The 19426-nt window shown below is 42.1% G+C and overlaps 1 protein-coding gene across 1 annotated transcript; it reads left to right on the top strand.

Moving 5' to 3' along the window:
- Positions 1-4737: 4737 nt before the first annotated feature.
- On the top strand, positions 4738-15907 carry DCK (deoxycytidine kinase). The gene is made up of 7 exons (XM_044068931.1): positions 4738-4962; positions 6610-6725; positions 9572-9765; positions 11857-12004; positions 13206-13321; positions 14525-14624; positions 15266-15907. The coding sequence occupies exons 1-7, from the start codon at positions 4869-4871 to the stop codon at positions 15290-15292; spliced, it is 795 nt and encodes a 264-aa protein (XP_043924866.1). The 5' UTR covers positions 4738-4868; the 3' UTR covers positions 15293-15907.
- Positions 15908-19426: the final 3519 nt, after the last annotated feature.

The following is a 19426-nucleotide window of genomic DNA, read 5'->3' as shown; positions in this document are numbered from 1 at the left end:
GGCTGTTTAGTGCCTATGATTAATTTCTCCTTATTGACAAGGAAAGCTGAGTGCTTGAATCAGTTTCAGGCTTCCTAGTGCTTTCCAGCAGGTACTAGAGCAAGTGCTAGTCACAGGGGTTCAGATTTTAGTGCCACTACTGAGAAACCAGCTAGTTCTAAGGGAAAATTTGAAGAGCAGACTTTCTGGCACCTGGAATACTTTAACTGTAGCCTTGCAGTGCTGTACAATGTGAAAAAACACATTTTTTTAAGCCAGAAAGTTGAAAGGGTTCTAAAGCAGATTGTTTACCATTTCTCTTGCGGTCCTCAGATTTGTTTTTATTCTATCATTACACTGATTGTGGTTCCAGAACCTGTTCAGGGTACTTTAGATAGTGGCCAAGTTTTACAGTCATGGTCCACAATCAAGCAGGCCAGATGCTTGGGACCAACCACATACCAGAGCTCTGTGACCCATGTACAGTAAACAGCAATCATAACTGCATACTTGAAGGAATCCAAGTATACACTTGGTATGCAAGCGGGATTCTTCAGCAAAGACCTCAACTAACAAACATGAAAATCATGAACTACACTGCAGAGCATGGGCTTCAATTTACATGCATCCAGTTGCATTTGTAAGGTACAAAACTCAGTCTGACATCCAGTAACCAAATAATGGTAATGTGCTACTCAGCATAATACAGCTGTGCAGCTACATCACCATTCTCTGGGCTTAAAGCATGTCCAAAAAAAGTGTTTTGTAAAATGGATGAGACAGCACATCCCAGAGCGTAGTGCAGTGCACACAAACGTACTCCGTCAACCACACCAGCCTAAGGGGGAATGCATACAACAGCACTCTGCAGCTAGCAAGAGCTAAGTAACAAACAATTGAACTTTGATGCGTCTTGTGCAGTCTGCTTGAAATCCCTTCCAAACAAGAGACACACTGCACTGTGTAGATTGCAACCATACTTCTCAACTGTCCAAATTTTTACCTCGTACTCTTGGCCTTTTCCTCAAAATCTGCAGTCTGGCCAATCACTGACGACTGGTGTCACTAAATAATGACAGGCATTTGAGTTTCAGACAGCATGCCCTTCAAATAAATGCATGCTAATGCAAAACATATTAATCTAGCAACTTTCTAAATTTATAAAAGCTATATTTAAAAGTTGTCCCTGTTTTAGGTGATTGGCCCCCACCCCATTATTTTAGGCGTTGTCCAGATTTCTTGCACCAAGTGGTTGAGAGATATGACTAACTACTGTTTGCTGAACATAAATACAATCTACAGACACAAATACAACAGCATCCCTGACAGTCGTGCAACACAGTCATAGCCAGCCTTAGCATAGGCAGGAGCGGCCCAAGGTCAACTGGTGTTCTAGGCAAAAGGGCTCCACGGCGCCCCCACCACATCACCTGTTCTATCTACAGCAAATAAATACTGGAAAAGCCAGTTAAAGTGGCACCCTAGGCGGCCGCCTAGTTGGCCTATGCCCAAGGCCGGCTATGGGCATAGGCCAACTACGCTGCCACCTAGGGCGCCGCTGTAGCAGGAGCACTTTTCCATTATTTATTTGGTGTAGGCAGACCAGGGTGAGGGTACCTGGGTGGTGTGGGGGGGGGGGGGGGGAGAGACCGTGGACCCTTTTGCCTAGGGCACCAGCTGACCTAAGGCTGCTGAACACAATACTAAGAATGCACCTTCCTCTGCCTCAAATTCAGTTGCAGTTGCTGCTTTCCCAATCTTAAATTTAAGTGAGTGGACAACACGCAGGTACAGTCCCTAATTGCTGACAATGCACAGGAAGTGATCCTGACCTTCTCCCACCGTACAGGGAAGTGGTCCTGACCTTCTCCCACTGTTAAGCCTCTTCAGGCAGCTTCTGCAATAGGACTCAAAAAAGTTACAAAGCACAATCCTTGTGTAAAGACGATGTAATGGCAACTGATTTAAGGGCTCAAATGTGCATTAATTATTTAAAAATTCCAGTCACAAAAAAGGATTCATTATAGCTTTCTTGCTTTTAGCAATACAAACAGAAATAAAATGGTGACTTTGCCTTTAATTCGTAAAGTTCTGTAACTTTAGTCCATTCTCAAAGGATGTAGTTTCAGCCTCAAACTACGTTTACCTTTTTCTTCTTAAGGCTTAAGGGGTTGTGGGGTGGACAGACAGACGGACAGGGCTGACACAAGCCCATCTTTTAAAATGCTCTCGTTCTCGGTTTGGCGCGCGCGGTGTGCGTTCCTGGGCGTGCGTGCGCGCGGCACTTCTGAGCTCCCCCGTTATTCCGGCAACGGTCTAAGCTTTTAAAAACTGTATTTAAAATCTGTCCCTATTTTTGGGCCTTTGTACCCCCATTATTTTAGGCATCATCCAGATTTCTTGTGCTAAGAGATGTGGTGCACACTGACCTTAATAAATGTGCACCACACCGGAAATGAAATATGCACACCCTGTTAGTGGAACAAATGCATGGCATTATCCAACACCGAGCTTTAGAGACAAAACTAGAAACGTCCAGCAGCTGGACACGGCCCACTCCCACCTCTCCGTCTGGGAGGATATCGCCGCTGTTTTACGGATGCCTTGCTGGCCGCCGCTTTTCAAGGGAGCCCCGAAGCTGTATTTGTACTGCTATGGAGTTTGGCCAGGGCATCAAAGCTGTCAACTAATCAGGGCCCGATCTCAATAGCATCAGTGACACATTCAGAAACAACCAGGGACACTTTTAAAATATTAACACTGTTACCCTCACACACTGACAGAATAACAATGCGAAACGATATACACTTCCTGAAGTAAAAGAAGTCTATAACTCTTAATTATTGTCATTGTATATCACGTTATTTACCGCCTTTTATCCAAATGGCACCAGTTTTTAGGAGGGATTAAGAGGAACAGAGCTAAAATTTGAGTCAAAATCACGGACGTCTCTGAAAAAAATGGACAGTTGAGAAGAATGCAGGGCACTGGTGAACTTATACTTTTAGATATATATTGTAGGATCTTTTACATCCGTCTGAACTAAAACCAGCTCAAATTGCTGGGACTTTCGTTTAACGTCTCACCTGAAGGACGGTACACTCAAGAGCTCAGCACTCTCCTTATGTTGCAATGCTCTGTCAGCAACCCACCTACCTGGTGTGGGAATAGAACCACAACCTTCTGCATCAAATCAAGTTCGCAGGTGTGTACTAGGCTAATGGCCCTGCAACCTTTACAAGCCTAGCCGACAGAAAAAAATGCCACTGAGCGGTAAAAATAAAATGAGACAGTCGTTGTCTAACACGACACCAGCCCACAAACATTTTGTTTTCCACATTTCCTTTTCTGGTGTCACATCGTGTCATACGGAAAATTCTGCCACCTCAGTGTCCCTATTTATTTACAGCACGTCTAAACGCAGTGCACATATAGCTACAGTAGCAGGCGTGACAAGCAGATATTGGGGGGGGGGCTAACAGCACATAAAGTTAATGTACCTAGCATGAGAAGGAGCACAGGGAAAGGGGGGGGTCCTAACATATAGAGCTGTGCACCAGCCAAACAAGGAGTCAAGATGTCACAGCACAAGAAGCTAGTCGCGACACATGCAGATAATGTAGCACACATGGCATACATTTGGGGGGAAGAGTGTCACGGCAAACGTTGCTAGTATAGCAAGCATGGTATAGTAGGTATGGCATGCGGAGGGGGGGGGGGGTGTCACGGCAAACGTAGCTAGTATTGCAAGCATGATATATCACATATAGCTAGTATAGCAGGCATGGCATACAGCGGGATGGGGGGTGTCACGGCACATGTAGATGTAGAGCAGGCATGGTATACAGCCGGGGATGTAACGACACGTAATGTAAGCACACATGGCATACCGTTGGAGAGAGGGTGTCACGGCAAATGTAGGTAGTATAGCAGGCGTGGCATACAGCCAGGGGGATCACGGCACATGTAACTAGTATAGCAGGCATGGTATACAGTCAGGGAGGGCCACTCAAGGCACATGTAGCGAGTATAGCAGGCATGGTACAGCAATGGCAAAGCGAGGAGTGTTACCGTTTTATAAATATGGCGCAGCGTGGATACTTTCCAAGTTCAGCTTTCACAGCCGGGAGTGTTTTGTGTTCAGTATAGTGTTACTCACCGTTTACTAACTAGAACAGCATCGCTGTTTACACATCTCTTCCATTCACAAGTCTCAACCCCGACCCCAAAGGTCAAGGTTACACAGATGGACAGCTCCATGCAACCAATCAAGAACGCAGTTTTCAAAAGTGGGCGGAATTGATGCAGATACCGGGAGAACTTGCAATACTGTAAATAAACGGAGACCGGAAGTCAGGATGGAGACCGTGTGCATTATCTTACCGCTGACTCGCCATAAAGATAAATGTTTCATTTAAATTTAGCGATGTGCTGAAAAACAGAAAACAACAAATGAGAAAAATCATATGCTAGTAATATAAAAAAAAAAGCTGAATGTCGCATCGTCAGTATAAACAGAGGACCGAAGGGTAACGAACTGTATTTAAAATCACCGCAACCCGGCCGCAAGTGTGTCAAATTCGTTAGCTGGGTTACAATAACCGGCTAAATTCCCGCCGATAACCTCTTGCCCCGTTTGACAGCTGTCTTTTCATTCTGCCGACTGAAGATGGGTCGGGGCGTGAATTACAAAGGCACGCGGAGGCGTGGGCTTGTTTCTGCGCTCCGATTGGCTGTGCTCAAACCCGTCTAATAGTAGGTTTGAACACACTGAAGGACGAAAAGGCGCGTTAGTTCAAATCTGAGAAGGGCAAGGAGTAGTGTGTGTTCTTCTGTCAGCTCTGATTTGGTTGTTTAGGCTCTTAAGTTGTTTCTGGTAATATCTCATCATGTGTACTCCACCCAAAAGAATGTGTATTAGTCCATCATTTGACAGTAGTTTTGAAAAACGTTTAAAGAAGGTCTCTATCGAAGGAAATATTGGTAAGTTGTGTGCATACATGTTTTTGTTTTCTATAAAAAATAAATTAACTACAAGCAAATGTGTAAAAAAAAATGTCTTACTGTTTTTCTGTATTATGAGGTTGTTTGATCTTTCTTTGTACAAGCTAGTGCGTCGTAGACGACAACTACTTGATCAGATTGGGGGTGTTGCTTCATGGGTTGTCTTGTGTTTTCATTTTAAGTATTTGTTTTGTATACCACTTTTAACTCTCATAGGTGATATAAGTAACATTTTTTTGATTGGAGCCATGTAAAACTTTATTGGATGCTGTATTTTGTTACGAATTCTTCTTTGTGGGACCCCATCACACTCTCTGCTATAACTTTTTATAAATTCACGTCATAGCTCCCTTTTTTGAGAGTATTTTCTCCCTTTGTTATTATTAATCTGTGATGATTTTCTGACCGGGAAGGTCACTTAAGTTGCACTGAGTGAAGCTGGTGGGATAGTTGTCTGTTTGGGTCTCTTGGCGCCAAAACATAAATGGCGCCGGATTTGAAAGGGTTAACTTGTATGTACATATAGGTTTATGTAGCGTGATGTCTTTAATGTTAAACTAACACAACCGTAGTTAAACGTTTCAATAACGCCTCTGTCACAAACTATATATAAGTACACACAGAGAGGATGGCATTGTAAAGAGTTTGCTTCAGCTCCTTGTTGGCTATGAATAGTATCCTTTCTACCTGTTTGGCGGGATGCTGCTGTGTGGTCTCCTGACAGGGCTATATGTCACCAGAGGGATGTTACTAAATGGGATTTCCTGGCAGGTGTATAAATCAGCAGCTGTAGCTCACAAGTTTAAAGGTCAAAGGTCCAGTCAAGGAAGTAATCCATAACCTGACTGATAAGGGAATAACGTTTCCTGAGCAAAGTGTGAGTAACAAGTGTGTTACAGGGCTTGTTGGTGTGTGTGGTGCTTTGTGTCCCAAAATGGTTTTTTTTTGGGGGGGGGGTGCTTCTATGCATCTCCTGACTATTCTGTTATTGCATCCTGACTATTCTGTTCTTGCATCGGCTGTCTAGTCTTTAACAGTGGCCTTTTTTCTGTTAATGTCCAGTATTTAGATATACCTGTTGTTGGTTATTTTGCATCGGCTGTCAGACTCCTGACTATTTTGTTCTTGCATCGGCTGTCTAGTCTTTAACAGTGGCCTTTTCTGTTAATGTCCAGTATTTAGATATACCTGTTGGTTATTTTGCATCGGCTGTCAGACTCCTGACTATTTTGTTCTTGCATCGGCTGTCTAGTCTATCTCCTGACTATTCTGTTCTTGCATCGGCTGTCTAGTCTTTAACAGTGGCCTTTTCTGTTAATGTCCAGTATTTAGATATACCAAAGTGTTAAGTAATATGCCAGTTCTTTTATGGGGGTCTTGTTTCTTTTTGTTAGTGATAGAAAAGTTGTGTTTATAGTATGCAGTTTAAGGCACTTTTTTGATAAATTACATTAAAAAATGCAGGGATATGGCAGGGGTTCCTGAATACATTGAGTTTATATAAGAGGTATGCTAGTAACAAGTGTTTGTTCATAATCTGTTCTCTTGTATAATCCAATTGAAGTTTGATTGGACAGGGTCTCTTAGCTACCGCACAGTTTATAATCTGTACTTTTTTCCCCCCAGCTGCAGGAAAATCTACTTTTGTCCAACTTCTTGAAAAAGCCTGTGATGAGTGGGAAGTTGTTCCAGAACCAATTGCTCGATGGTGTAATGTGCAGACAACTGAAAATGAATGTGAAGTGAGTGAATGCTTTTAAAAAAAATGTAACTAGGACTTTTTCCTCTTAACCCTTTGCAATGGGTGGGGGATTTGACATGCCATCTAATTTTCCAAATAGTGTATCTCTACGCTTTTTTTTTTTTTTTTTTTTTTTTTTTTAATTCTACACTGCACACTTTTTCTACTAGCTTAATTTATCTAATGTGATTTCTATGCAGATGTATCGGAGCCTATTTACAAATGGTAGTGTGACCACATGTGCTTTATCATTCCATATGCTATACACCCCATTAATACCAAGCCACATGACTTGTTCAAAGCAAGGAATAGAACATTCTGTCGTAACTGGTGTGTTAGTGTAGTTGTCACAGTCCATGTGTAGTCTGTTCCACTGATCAAGCTGCCCCCCCCCCCCCCCCCCCCCCCCCCGGAATGTGCCAGTTAGCCTGCTATTCTATCCTGGCCACATTTGCATTTATCATAGCTGAGTTGTGGCGGGAAAGGGTCCAAGAAGGACCAGATAGTGTAGCTGGTTACAACATATGTATTCTGTTCTCACTGACCACTAATTCATCTATTGCCATAGAAAGAGCTGCTGCATTGAGGGGGACTAGACTTTTACTTTTTGCTTTCATTCACTCTTTGGACTTTGTAGATGACCCCCTCCCTCCCTCTGGCAGCATTCATCTCTTGCTTTTTTAAAAAAAAAAAAAACATGAGTATGATGAGGGCTGCATACCTTTTCCCCTGAAAGGGTATTTTGTTCTGGCAAATTAAAGTTCTTTTGGGACTGACCAGTCGAACCAGGTGAAGGATCCAAACATATGTGCATAACACTTTTTTTTACAATGTAGTTGCACAACACTGACTGTCCAGGGAAGAAGCTAGTTAAAGCTGATCCGGTGACCTTCATGTATGTTGCAAGCTGTATTTTGACAGTATTGTCATATTTACAGGGGAATCCTGCCTGGGCAGCATCGTGTTTTTACTCTGTCTATACTGATCACCCCAATTTGCTCTCTGACCTAGAAAGGGGGAACCTCTGAAAATAGGTTTTCTGTTTTTCTACTTTTAACAGCTAATTGGGAATGCCAAGTGCCATTTTGCAAGGTCTAACTTTATATGGATTTGCTGCTTTACCCTGTCCATCACAGGGTGGAGACAGCAATCTGAGATGCTGTAAAATGGCATAAAGGTAGCAATCTGAGATGCTGTAAAATGGCATAAAGGTATTGTACTAGGCTCAGAGGTGATGGGCTAAAGTCCCTCAGTCCATGGAACATGTCTACCCTACCCTCCAACCCATTATGGATAGCACTTCATCTGCTACCTTAGACTTTCTCCTTTTATGTAAAATTTGTTGCGGGGCTTAGTGTTTTTTAAAACCATTGCTGGAGGTGGGTTAATTGCGCCAGTTGGTTCTTTGGAATGCACTTGTGGGCATATTTTAGAGTATTTGGTAAACGCTTGCTGCTTAGGATTGTTCATCTGAAACTTTGCTTGGAAACATGGCTTCTGATAAAATCTGCAGCTGGTCAACTAAATTTCCAAAGGGAATTTATTTATTTATTTTATTTTACATTTGTTAACCGGGAGAGTCCGACTGGATACATGTCCATTTTCAGCGGAGGCCCGGGGAGAAAAGCTCCACGTATCAGCAAATAAGAATACACTATGTTGATATAATACAGTATGTTCACTTAAGTATTTTACACAAGAATAGGAGACATTTTAGAATATTTCTACTCATTGCTCAAGACATGTAAAGAAAAAAAAAATATTCAAAAAAAAACACAAACTCATAGTATAACAGACTTTTTCCTTTTAGGTAGACCTTTCGGATAGTAGTAGCAGGAATTAAATAGGATAATAAGACTAGGGAATTATATAGAAAAGGGGAATGGTAGTGGTACCATCATTGGTCCTAAAGGGAGGAGGAAAAATCTTGTTTAGTTGAAGTCAGACTGGGCTTATTTCCAGAATAAAATTCTCATCTGGTGATTCCTCTCAGGATATCCTGACATCAGTGGGAAGCATTTCCTACAACAGTAAAAAAGCCCCCCCCCAATAGATTTAATTTTGGGCTGTAAAGCTACTACCAGAAGACCTCTAGTTTAACATAGGGCTGAACTGAAGTTGACAGGCTTGACTAACCATTTGTATATGGTTGGTGGCAGAACCTTTGGACTAAATCCCCCCCCCCCCCCCCCCAATAGTTGCACCTACTCCCTTCTCTTTCTGTTCTGTTGTTGTTTCAGTGAAGTGGCATTAGATTTGGGTACTTGTTTAAACCCCCACCGTGCTGAGACTTTTTCAGCTTTGAGAGAACGCTACCCCCCTTTCTTGGAAGGGAGAGTTCTCAGTTGGCTATTCTACATTAGCAAAGTGGTTTTGGTAACTTTTACCTTGATGTCTTGAAACGTGTACTTTGTGGGGTGTGACATGCATGTTTCCCAAACTGGGGGAGCTGGCACTTCATAGGCAAATACAATCAGCAATACAGCCTGATTACTTTTCCCTGTTCTACATTCTGGGTGGTGGCACTTGTAATGATTTAGGGCTACAATATGGGGTCAGAAGTCACACTAGTGGGTGGTGCTGTGACCTCATCTTACAACAGCCCTTCACTCAATGTAGTATTGTTTTGGATTGTGTTTAAATAAGATATAGAAACAATAGGAGTGTAGCTGTGGTTAGAGTACTAATCCTTTGTGGAAACGGAGAGTTATGCTGGTTGTGGGAGGGTTGGGGTGAAGTATGCATGGACCTGATGACACTGATCTTCAGCTTGTCTGAATGTAGCTGTTTTAACTGTGATTGCATATAATGTTACAGCAACTAATTTTTTCCCCCTAATTATTTTAGGAGCTCTCAACATCACAGAAAAGTGGTGGGAATCTACTCCAAATGTTGTACGACAAACCTGGGCGATGGGCTTATACATTCCAGACATACGCTTGCTTAAGCAGAGTGAGGGCACAGCTGAAACCAGTTTCAGCAAAACTGTGTGAAGCTGAGCGCCCTGTTCAGTTTTTTGAACGATCTGTCTATAGCGACAGGTGAGTACTTGACTTCAATCTATTGCTTGCTCTTATTTTAATTTTTCTCAAATGAACAAACCTATGGACTTCACCTGCCCCTTTCAGAGACTCTTGCTGTCAGCAAGTGCTGCTATATTATAAGCTTGTATCATGCCATACACTGTATCCTTAAGAAGTGGTCTTATTGCAAATCTAAGCCTGGGGTGGCAATGTGGGTAAGAATAAGGGAATCTGCATCCAGTGCTGTTAGCTTAAGCTGAGCTGTACTCTGTTTTGCAGTGTTGTACTGTAATGCTTCCTAAGGGCCACACAAGTTAAATCTTATTCCAGTGTGTCCCACTGTTAGAGCCCAGCCGTAACTAGCCTATGGGTGATCTTGGTGAGTGCAGATGGGAGCCTACCTTTAGCTGCTCAGCCATATCTGGCCTCCCACTTAGATTGGTGCTGGTATGTATGTGGTACTGTGCCTCTGAAATGTGGGCTAGCCTAACATTACAGTATACGTTCACCTTAAGCGATTGCTGTAGCTTTCTAAATGAGAGTATTGTGCTGTGTATATAGAATAGGTTTGGAGATAAACCTCGGTATTTTCAAAACTTTCTTTTGATTTAAAAGAAAGTACTGTAGAAAATTTGCGTAGTATGAACTTAATGTGACCCAAAGCTGCTACCATTTTATCTTATTGGCGGGCGTCAGTTGTAAGTTTGCTGTAGTGGTTCTGCAAGGAACTGAATAATGCCAGTGAAACATTTCAGGTTGACGTGTTCCTGTATTTTTGGGGGGGGGGGTTTGGGAGGGTGGCTAAATGGCTAAGGTGTTTGCCTTACAAACACAAGGTGCAGCAGGGTTTGAGTATCTCACAAGAGACAATTGGCTAGGCTTAAAATGGCTCGCAAGGGCAATTAGCTTGGTACTAACCTATGTAGATGGTATAGACATGGGTCCACACTACTGACCAACTGCTGTGGACATGTGCACACTGATGGTTCCTGATCACTTCTTCTTGGGCTTGGTTTAGCCAAATGTCCAGTTTTGTGCATTTGTTTTCAGCCGGCCTAACTGTTTCATTTTTGTCTGTGGTAAAATGTTAAAATGCTGTCTGAACACTGCCTTAAAGGAAGACTTCGGAGCTCATAATTTTTGATTGTAAAGGCCGTGCTGTTGTAGAGGCTAGTTCTCATCCTTTCTGGGTTATTTAATTGTGGCCAGGTTCTTCTCAATCATAAATGGTGGCTGGGATTTTTGAATGACTACAGTACACACATCCCCATCCCAAAATGCCCAACATACAATGCTAACTGTGTACTCCTGAAGTCTGTCCAACTGCAAACCCTTTCCCCAGTTTTAGGAGCAGGATTTCACCCCATATTTTCTTCCAGGGTTTTGGTGGGGTAAAAACTTGTTCTTGGGCTCACTAATCCTATCCAGACTTGAAGTCCTTTGGAAGGATCCTCTTAAAAGGAAAATGCAGCAGATATGTGGACTTGGCTAATGCATGTTTTCCCTGGTACCATAGAAATTTAGATGCTGGCTGGTTTGTTTTATTTATTATAAATGTTTAGCTTTAAATCTGGGTAGTGTCTCGATGGCCAAGAATTCTGCTATGTGGTACTGTGGTGTAATCTACTAATTGTTGCTCTGCATGATGCAGAGGAGGTGAAGGTTGTGAATTCCTAACGTGCATCAATACTTCCTCGCTATGGTCCCGTTTTACGGTTGAGCCACAAGTGGACACTTCCACGGCAGTAAACTATTGAAATAATTGTGTTGCTAGTGCACACTTCTGAATAGGGATTTTTACATGTGGATTCTGCTTGTATTTCCTCAGTATATTACATTATGTAAGTGACTTATGATCTAGAAAATTGGCCTGTGCACGCATGTCTCCTTATAAGGGGACATCAATTAAGATTCTGCCTGCAAACATTCCTGTGTCCCATTATCCTGGTTGGGATAAAGCGGGTATTAGAAACTGAATGTTCTACATACTTGGGGCTTTAAGTAACCTGTGTGTTTTTGAGAAATCTGAATATTTCTATATTACTATACTAATCTGTTTTGATAAAATTCAAGGAGTTCATGGTTCCCAATTAAACTCTTTTTATGCAGGTATATCTTTGCATCTAGTTTGTTTGAGTCTGGAGACATTAATGAAACGGAGTGGGCTATTTACCAGGACTGGCATGCATGGCTTCTTGAACAGTTCGAATCACGGATTGAGTTAGATGGTATGATATACCTGCGAGCAACACCAGAGGTATGAACTAGGAGAGCTCTTCTGTACAAGCCTATCTGCTTTAAGATGTTTATCTGTTTAATGTCATGGGTGTGGCAAGCCTACTGGGTGGTATTTTTAAAGCATTCACATCGCTCAATTCCTGTTTTAGTTTGTGGAATTGGATAACAAACCTGCATAGCTACCCTAATAAAATGCAGGTAGTGTCTTTAGCTGCATTTCTTCCATTTTGTACATTTTGGTGTCAAGAATGTGTGTTGGTGTGAAAAGCAATGAACTTGCTTTTGCATGAGTAGCTTGACTCTAATTTTCTGCATTTGTCAATCCCTCTCCTCCCTTGTATTGTAGTGCATAGTTTTTTTGAGGCTGCCTGCTTTTACTGAAAGCAATTCCAGTCAAAATAGAGTTAAAGACCTCAGAATGTTTGGTCAAACTGAGTTGTTGGTTCTGCTCTTCAGCGAATCCTTGCAGTAGGAGCACTAGGCAAGGTGCACAGTGAGAAATGCTCGCCATTTATCATAATGCGGGGGCGGGCAAGAAAACTTGTAATTTGCCTTCATTTCTGTAGGGTTACATTCGGTTTGATGTCCCATACATGTTGTCTTGCTTCCTACTATAGAAAGTGAATCAATTCTGTGATATTATCCTTTGTAACCCATTACATGGATGTCTTAATCAGACTGTACATCTGCAGTGAACTGACATTTTCATGGATATTAATTCTTGTACTGATCAGGTTCAGTCTAGTTTCCCCCTGACAAATGTAATGTCTTAGCTTTATGCTCGGCCGGTGGTGTACCAGCCATTGTTTTAGCCAGCAGTGTCCTGGAATATGCAGCTCCCGTGAAGTTGAGGTAATACCCCAGGAGATGATGATGGTATACTGATAACTAAGCCTTAAGCTACAGGGAAGGAAATAGCCAATGATTGTTTGGAAGCTGCTATGTTTTTACACTGTGTAGGGGAAGCCTGTTTGGGTGAGGAACAGTTTTCACTTATCCAAGTGTAAGATGTTGGTATCTTTCTCTTTGGAGAGTTGCTTGCCAAATGGAACACTACCATAATGAGGACAGAGAAATTGGAATGGGCTGGAATTGGAACAAAAGGACGTTTACATGAAAGTGATGGAAGGATTTTAGTGATACTGAAGATGTACATGTGCATTAAGACATCTTGCAGTTAATTAGTGCTAGAAATAAGTAATGTCTGTCTTCTGTCCTAGAAATGTAAGGAAAGGCTCCATTTGCGAGGTCGGGAGGAAGAACAGGGCATTGAAATGGACTACTTGGAAAAACTCCACTACAAACATGAAACCTGGCTTTATCAACGAACAATGAAGTGAGTATCTAATGTTTTGGGTAGTGTGTTGCCCAGGGCTTGGTATAAGCCATTTGAATGCTGTCACGTTGCCTATTTTTGTGACAACTGCTTGGTGTGCATTACCTAATATCTAAAGTTTGCAATGCTGCTAAAATTGGTGGCATTTGGGAGTGGCTGGTGTCAAACAAGACTATGCCGTCAATGTGGAATATTGGGGAGACTGTTAATAAGTAGACTGAAACAAAATGTATTTTATTGTGGTCGGTGCTGTGTAAGATGCTTAAAGTGCATGCTTTTAACAAAACTGCTTGTAGATTACGTCCTGAGTAGCCTTGCCTGTGACCCTTGGGTGGGGGTGCCCATATTCTCTGGACTTTGCTTTTATGATTTGATCAGATGAGAAGGTGCAGGTTTGTTTTAGACCCATAGACTAATGGCAAGGGCAAGGATTGCTGTACTGTTAGTCTCAGCATACGTACCATAACAATACACTCCCACCTGTAAATTTGTCTGCAAATTGTAATAAACACTTAGTTTTTAGGATGAGCTTAGACTCTCGCCTACCTCTGTAGCGGTATGTCTTAAAAACTAGTTGAGATGAAATATTGCTCTATATTATATGAAAAGTAGCGTTGTCACCTCACAGTAAGACACTGTTCGGTTCGATTCTCAGCTAGAGCGTCTTCTGCGTGGAGATGGGCATACCATTGTTGAAGGTTGTCAGGGATGGTAACTCGACACGTAAAAATCAACTACCAGTCATTAGCATTAGAGTTCTGCTGTGGCAACCCCTAACTGGGAAAAGCCGAAAGACAAACAATTGTATGAAAAGTTCATATAAGAAATTCTGTACCCCCGGACATGGGGGGGGGGGGGGTTGTGTGATCGCAGTACAGTGAAGATTGGAGTGTTGCCCTCACTGTAGTGCGATCTCTGAGTTGGAATATATATCTAGTGGGAGCACAGCCCCCCCCCCCCCCCAATATTTTTCAATGTCTGGGATTTTCACTCATTGAACGTTCGCTTATATGAACTTTCATTAATATAATCTAGACCTAAAACATTGCACCTTGGATTCTGGAGCTACATAGTTTAGTAAAAGTAACCTAATGTTTGAACATATTGAATGTTTCCTCTGAAATGAACATCACACTAGCTGTAAATTTGAGCTGCATTTTTTTTTTTAATTTTTTAATTTTTTTAATTTTATTTCTTTTTTAGAGTTGATTTTGAGTATCTGAAGGATATTCCTATCTTGGTGCTGGATGTTAATGAAGATTTCAAAAATGATAAAATAAAGCAGGAAGATGTCGTCGACAAGGTATGTTTAACTTGTCTTAATATAGAAAACTAAAGCAGTACAGGTGTGGGAGGTGCACACTTGATATTTGCCCTTTCCTCTGCAACAAATCACAATTTTTCTCTAGTTGCTTGTTCAAATGGTTTGTCCTTTAGGACAGTTATGAATCCCATGCCGAATTCCAATGCAATACGAGTTAACTCTGGATTTAAAAATTTAGGCACAGACAGCTGTATATTGTATGAAGAGTCCACTGCCTTGCAGCCCAGGACGTGATAGCTGAAAACAATCTGTTTGGTAGCCCTCCTGTGCTTGAAATTTTTTAAGCTTCAGTGTTGACACTCGGGGGGGGGGGGGGTATATCTGTGCTCCAGTGGTGCTTGAGTAGTGAAGCCTCCTATAGATAGTGGTTTTGGGACCTGAAAATGTTACCCAGGCACAGTACTGTATGTAGTTTGCCTTTTTCTCCTTAAGTAATCTGATTGCCTCTGCATTGCAGTTTTGATAACTGCATTTTATTTTTAATGGACCTCTGCAGGAATGTAACTTTTTATGCTGGGTTTCTTGTGGTATCCTGCCCCTGCTTGAGAGGAAGAAAATTACCTTTAATGTTTTTTTGTCCTAAGTGATGTCTTTTATATCTAACTTTCTTTTTATTGCAGGTCAAATCGTTTTTGGACACTTTGTAGACTGACTGCAGCTGGATTTTATTCTGGGAATGATTGACACTGGGGTACAGCACGTGCTTGAGCCCTAAAGAGTTGGTTTTGCACTCCTTCGTATAAACTTTTAGACAACCGCTATATCACGTGAGGGAATGTAAATACATGAGAGGTTATTTTTAGTGACTGGACATTTTGCATGCACTCCAATTAGGAAACCTTTTCTTGCACCTGAATTGGGCTGTTTGCTACTTGAGCAGATGTGCTTCTTCCCGACCATGTTGAATGAAGACAATGTCAGTTTTGCTAATGCTTTAATTTTCTGAAATTAAGGCATACTGCTGCATTATATGGTGTGACCTTATATGTTCAGCAGTCTTGACGCCACGTTTATATCTGTAAGATGTTTATAAGAGCAACTTTTTTAACTGGTTTTATAAAATTGCTTTTAAAGCTTGGCTTGAATCAATCTGAAGTTTGTAATGTCACTTTTACTCCAAGAACATTTGGATGCATTACCAAAATTATCATTAATTTATTTGACGTCATTGCATTGATGAAATGGCTTTGTAACCTGACTTGGCAATGTATCATTTTGTATATACTGGTATGTAAATAAATTTTCCATTTGTTTACAGTGAAGTCACTCCTGTGGCTCTTTGTTCTCCTTTGAGTGAGGACATTGGTGGTGTTGGTTGTAGTTAAGCTGAAGCAAACTGGGCAAGTATTCAGGTTTAGTCTAGTTTGTCTAGCAGATGGTAACATGTTTGTGGTATTGCCAACTACCTATTGTAGTTCAGTCATGTTACAACAGTAATGGTCTTCTGGAAAGCTACCTGTTCAGCTGTGCATCACACTGCCATCATGCAACAATTTCCACGTGGTCTCCTTGCATGGGGGGTTTGTCGGTGAGTTAAGTCTACTGTTACTGCAGAAGCTACAATGTGAAGTTCTGTCTCGCTGTTCATTCTTACTGATTGAGTTCAGAGCCGATCCATCTGCTCAGTCTGCCCACTGCAAAGCTCCATCTTCAAATAGCTTGCGAACAAGTCCCTATCCCATGATGCACCTAGTTAACCCAGATCTAGTTTGCCATTGGAACAGATTGGAGGTTCCCCACTAGCTCAGGCCAGTAAAACCTTACTTTTTTTCAAAATTCTTTATTGTATTCATAATTATGATTTAGTAATGGCTTGAAGATAGCTTTATAAGCTTACAGCTTCCTTTCCCTTGGTGTGTGTTAGTAATTTCTAGTTGGCCTAGTTTAAAAGGCTGCTTATTCAGTGGCTTTTTTGTCACTAGCTTAGAATATTTAGTGTGCGCTTAGTGACTTTGTCACTCTTAGGATATAAGTTAGTGGTGTTTAGCAGGAAACATCTGCTTGGCATCTATGCCGTGTGCTGTTTAGACCGTTTTGTCAGTTTAATTTATCTGTCTTTATAAATATTGTGAGACTTTTTGGGGGTGGGGGGGCTTTGTGTACTGTTCAAATTTCAAAATATTTTACTTTGACAGTAATTTTGCTTGATACCGTTTGTGGTAAAATAAGACTGACCAGGACAAACATCTTAAGCCTGGATTTCAAAAGTACCCCGAATGTGGCCAAAGGATGTCAGTCATGTTAATTGTGTGTACTGTTTAGGAGCTTTACATTTACAGGATAGCTGCTCCATGTGCCATTCTTTCTCCTCCAGAGTCCTTCAGGAGAGAGAGATGAAGTTGATAAGAGAGAATTTTGTTAAAACCCTCTTTCCAAGAAGCTTTGAGCGAACAAGATGGATCCAGCAAGTCCTCAAGTCTTCTAAATTTGCTGGAACAAAAATCTTGACATCTTTGGCTCCACAGACATCTGAGCCAACAGCCTTATCTTTTCGGAGACGGTCCCCTAGTCCTGGAACCGGCATCCGAAATACCAAAGTCTCTTAATCTGGACTACCTTTTGTCCATTCATCTCGGTCCTTCTGATCTGGATGTGGCTCGTGTGGGTCAGAAGCTTGCAGGCACCGGCCTTTATCAGATCTGACCAAAGTGGCTTCAGATTCAAAGACCCTTATGCCAGCTACAACTCTTCCTCCTCTGAGCCATACTGGTGGAGTCTGACTTGTTGATTTTTGTGGAACCTTCGAAGCGGACACCTGCTCCAGTGTCTGGCTCTGTTCACTTTGATGTCCTCTGTGCCAATCAAGAACTCTAGAAGCAAACACTCTGGGCAGGATAGTCGGAACTTGTCAGTTCCGAGACTGCCTCTTGGGGCTTCGGCTCTGAGCTCTGCTCCTACTTCGGGCTTGGATGGTCCCCCTCTGAGGCGATTTTCATTTGTAGAGGTACTTTGATAGCCTTGGGTAGAGGGGTGACTGGCAGTCCACAAATGCTACTGAAGACTAGTTGCTTCTCCTGATGGCGTTTGGGTCTCGGCCCTTCACCGCTTACGTGTCTCCATCCTTCGATGAGCTTATGCAGCTGGTCTCGCGAAGGGCGTGGGGGTCTCCAGACACCATGGAGCCATGGTGTCCTAATAAGTTCATATCTGCCCCACAAGATGAATCCTTCTTGACCAGAGGTGTGCCAGTTGATAGCAGCCACCAAAAACGAAATGTCAGAAATTTCCTCTTCTATCCATTCTACTAACAGATTCCAGGATTATGTATAGATATGGGAAGCGAATGTTTAGTTCAACTTTTGCACTGTGTTTAACTACTTAACCCATTTTACAAGACTACAAAGATCTCCTTAAAGAGCTGGGAGATGCTCTTCAGGGTACAGTAGCTGCAGGAGCTACATACAAAATGCAGAAGCTTTGTCCTGATTCCTGCTCCAATTCCCATCATAGCCAGGTTCCAGAGCCTTTCCTATGAGATTAAGCAAATTCTCTTCTCCATAAATCCTCTACGAGGAAGCTTTACCTTAGCAAATATGGGCCTCTAAAGATATTGACTCGATAAAGGAGCTGCAGCAGCCACAGTCAAGTGTCCAACTTGCTGCCATTTCTAATTATCTCTGATTCGAAGAAATCAGTCACACAAATCCAAAACCTTCTCAAATTGACCTTTCATGGGAGATCACCTGTGAAATCTCCCTATTCCCCGTGGAATCTAAATTTTATGCTTTCCCGACCAAATTATTGATCTACCAGTTTTCTTCCCCAATCACTCTTAACAGTCTAGAATACACACTGCACAAACTTTATGTTCACAGACAGCTCAGATTTTTCTTTGGGTAGAACAAAAGATTTCAGGAAATCGGATCGGCTTTTTGTTTCCTTTTCAGACTCCAGGAAAGGTATGCCAGTGGCTAAAACAACTCATCTTTGTTTATTCAGCTGCCAAGATGCCCCTAGAGTATAAGATTAAAGGTCACTCAACCAGAGCAGTTTCTACATATTCTGCTTTTTCTGCCAGATTTCCAAAACCACATAGGTTATCTGCCCTAGGGCATTTATAAGTCTAGCCAGTGTGTGCCACCCTTTTAGATTAGTTGACTGCCTCTGTATAGTAGGTCACAGAATATAGCCCTTTTAAGGTTGGTTTACTGTGCCTCTGTCTAGTAGGGACACGAGATCCCAGGGGTAAACCTACAATCTCCTATCCACTCGTCAAGATTTCTCTTGAGGGTCATTGAGGGGTCTGCCTAACATGGATTGGGATTTTGTTCCAGAGTGAGGGGAGCCTCTGGGATATGAATCTGTCCCTCCAGCATGTTTTATTTCTGTGCTGAGGTTCAAGTCCCTGGAGCATGTAGCTCTAAGGGATTTGGATTTCCTGAGGTGGAGCATGTCCATTAATTCTGGTTTGGACATGGCTTTATACGTCAGACACAGATCGCCTCTGAGTAGGCGGTAAGCAACTGGGTAGAGCTGGTGTTTCTTTAGCCTAACTGCGTAGGGCATCTGAGTCCCTTGATCCTCTTGGTGAGGTACTTTTTGGGGTCTTTACAGTTGCTGCAGGTGTCTGGTAAGTTACATCCCAAATGGGGAATTGTATTCAATTATGGGCCTGATGAGTGGTGAGTAGAGGGGCACAATGACATCTCTCAATCTAGATGTGAACCCTTTCGTGATGAGGTGGGCTATATAGAAGGTCTTTCTAACCACTTTGGCAACGTGATTGTCAAAGGAGAGATTGCCGTCTACTTGGGTCCCCAAATCCCTAATTACTACTTCCG

Source organism: Protopterus annectens, chromosome 4.part0, assembly GCF_019279795.1.
Source record: "Protopterus annectens isolate FY-2018-M chromosome 4.part0, PAN1.0, whole genome shotgun sequence".
In the NCBI taxonomy this organism is placed as follows: Eukaryota; Metazoa; Chordata; order Ceratodontiformes; family Protopteridae; genus Protopterus; species Protopterus annectens.
Note: the sequence above shows the minus strand (reverse complement) of the source record. Positions and strands in the feature narration are given on the sequence as shown.

What these genes read in the sequence shown, in the direction of transcription:
- DCK (XM_044068931.1), top strand. Translation starts at nt 4,869, where the DNA reads ATGTGTACTCCACCCAAAAGAATGTGTATTAGTCCATCATTTGACAGT. An exon ending in ACCTGCGAGCAACACCAGAG is followed by an intron (nt 12,005 to 13,205) that starts GTATGAACTAGG and finishes CTTCTGTCCTAG; the next exon opens with AAATGTAAGGAAAGGCTCCA. An exon ending in CTTTATCAACGAACAATGAA is followed by an intron (nt 13,322 to 14,524) that starts GTGAGTATCTAA and finishes TTTCTTTTTTAG; the next exon opens with AGTTGATTTTGAGTATCTGA.